Source organism: Nestor notabilis, unplaced genomic scaffold (assembly GCF_000696875.1).
Source record: "Nestor notabilis isolate BGI_N333 unplaced genomic scaffold, ASM69687v1 scaffold24867, whole genome shotgun sequence".
NCBI classification, from domain to species: Eukaryota; Metazoa; Chordata; class Aves; order Psittaciformes; family Psittacidae; genus Nestor; species Nestor notabilis.
Genome location: NW_009936405.1, coordinates 1 through 2,654, shown reverse-complemented (window position 1 = coordinate 2,654; position 2,654 = coordinate 1). Strand labels below are relative to the sequence as shown.

The window sequence follows — 2,654 nt, the reverse complement described above, 5'->3', positions numbered from 1 at the left end:
AGCACCCTCTGAGCGCCCTGTTGTCACTACCTGCGAATCCCGAGCCGCAGTTGGTTATGATGTCCAGCAGAGCCTCTGGCAAGTAGCCATCCCGAGCAAAGCGCTCCAGGAAGATGTCCCCCTGCCTTTTGGACAGCTTGCCCCCATACTTGTTCAGAAGCAGCGGGAGGTGACCGAACTGAGGGGGATCCCAGCCAAAGGCTCTGTAGAGAAGGAGGTGCTTGGACGTCGAGGTCAGCCACTCGGTTCCGCGCAGGACGTGGCTGATGCCCATGTGATGATCATCCACCACGTTCGCCAGGTGGTACGTGGGGAAGCCGTCCCCCTTGAGGATCACCGGGTCACCCTCCACCTCAGCCACTTCGTGCTTGGTCCAGCCACAGACCAGGTCCTGGAAGGGTTCCACCCCCTTCTCCAGCCGGAAGCGCACCACCCAGTCGAGGCCCCGTGACAGCTTCTCGGCCACTTCGGTGGGCGTCAGGTGCCGACACCGGTTGTCGTACCTGTGAGGAGGGAGAACGAAGGTCTCTGTTCAATACAGACCAACCCCAGCAGCCATTTTATGTTCCCCAAACTCTAAACTGACCCCAGGATTTTAGCTGCAACCTGCCCACTGTGTGTCCAGTCAAGCTACCTCATCTCTGGATGTCACTCCCTTCAGTCTCTAAGGGTTAATCACAGAATGGTTTGGGTTGGAAAGGGCCTTAAGATCATCTAGTTCCAACCCCCTGCCATGGACAGGGATGCCTCACACTAGAACATTGTCACCCAAGCCTCTGTCTAACCTGGCCTTGAACATTGCCAGCGATAGAGCAGCCACAGCTTCTCTGGGCACCCTGTGCCAGCACCTCAGCACCCTCACGGTAAATAGTTTCTTCCCTACATCCAACCTGAACTTCCCCTGTTTCAGTTTGAACCCATCACCCCTTGTCCTATCACTACAATCCCTGATGAAAGTCCCTCTCCAGCATCCTTGTAGCCCCCTTCAGGCACTGGAAGCTGCTCTGAGGTTACAGTAGCTCCTCTCTCTGCGGGCACTGAGATCACAACCTTACTAAGCTTCTGCAAGCGAGCAGCAGAGGGGGGGAGCCAGCAGAGGGGGGTCCTACCGCGGGCTCTGCTGGCTGCGCAGAGCCTCCTTCTTGAGCAGGTCCAGGCGCTGCGGGGTGCAGAAGCAGCGATACGCCGCGCCCCGCTCCAGCAGCTCGGCGCTGGCGCTGCGGTACAGCTCCAGTCTGTGCGACTGCTGGTAGGGTCCAAAGGAGCCGCCGCGCCGAGGACTCTCATCAGGGGGAATACCTGGAACACCGGCACAACGGCACTGAGAAAGGCAGAGTGAACCCACCGTGGGAGCACGTGCAACGGAGGTGAAACAGCAAGGCTCTAGGGAGCATCCAGAGAAGGCTGCTGCTCCAGGGCAGCCAGCTAACAGGATCTGCACAGCACTGGGGGCAGATTCCCCTGGACTCAGAAGACAAACAGCAGCCAACGTGATCAGAATTTAGAGCGCTCTATGTGAAGAAACAACCAACATCCACCCTTTTTATAGCGAAGGACACTAATATGGCAGAAATGCAGTTGAGATCTTGGCCAATTATTTTACTTACTCCAAGTTTACTACTCAACAGTCAAGTCCTAGCCCCGCAGAGGTTACCTACCCATTAACAGAAGCACGTGTGGGATCTGGCTTGACTTTATCACAACTCTAAAATCACCCTTACACAGATCTCCTTTAGGAAACACTCCATCTATGAACAGTTTACCCATTTACATCAAGGTCTGTCAGCTCCAACATCTGCCCTTTCCATCACATCTGTCAGGCACCTTTGTCACGTTCTGCCACTTGCACAGACGTGGATCTCACTCCATGGCAGACAATACAGCCAAAAGCAACCAACCCAGGACAGTTATTTCTGCTCTACAACATGCTCCCAGTGGGACTTCCCTGATGCCCAGCAGTAGGAATAACTACGTTTCAGCTAATTCATTGTCTGAAAGGCTGCACAGCTTCTACAGTGCAAAATACACAGCGTGAGTGCTGTTAATCACCAAGAGCAAAAAAAAGAAAGCTGTCTGAGAGTACCTGCCCAATCCAGCATGTCTTCTATTCCTTCTGCAGCTCCAGGCACCACTCGGTTTTGATCCGTATCCTCCACTCTCAAAATAAAGGTCCCCTGGTGCTTTTTGGCAAAAATGTAGTTGTACAAAGCAGTGCGAAGGCCACCCAAATGCAGAAAACCTGCCACCAGGGAACCAGAGAGAGTCGGAATCGAGGCCCAACAGGGATTTTCCAATATGGGTCAAAAGGGCATCATGCTACCTTCAATGGAAACTGGTACCAAGCACTGGCTGGGCAGGGAGCTGAGCTGCACAGCCCTTGTGGGCCCTTGGTATGGAATAAGAGCTGCCCAAGCCCTTATCGAAGAGATATGCACACCTCTTTTATCACGGAATCCCAGCCTGGTTTGGGTTGGAAGAGACCTTAAAGCTCAGCCACGGGCAGGGACACCTTCCCCCAGAGCAGGTTGCTCCAAGCCCCTGTGTCCAACCTGCCCTTGAATACTGCCAGGGATGGGGAAGTGCTTGTTCTTATGCTGCACCGTGGAAGAGGAAGCACAAAAGTGCTGTGCTCCAGTGGGGAATCCCAGAGGCGG

At 54.4% G+C, this 2,654-nt stretch overlaps 1 protein-coding gene across 1 annotated transcript; it reads right to left on the bottom strand.

Moving 5' to 3' along the window:
* Positions 1-16: 16 nt before the first annotated feature.
* Positions 17-2,239, bottom strand: EARS2 (glutamyl-tRNA synthetase 2, mitochondrial; the record flags this gene model as incomplete). Its single annotated transcript, XM_010018328.1, has 3 exons — positions 17-503; positions 1,110-1,299; positions 2,084-2,239. Coding segments are annotated over 3 exons (833 nt in total), but the record flags the coding sequence as incomplete, so codon positions are not given.
* Positions 2,240-2,654: the final 415 nt, after the last annotated feature.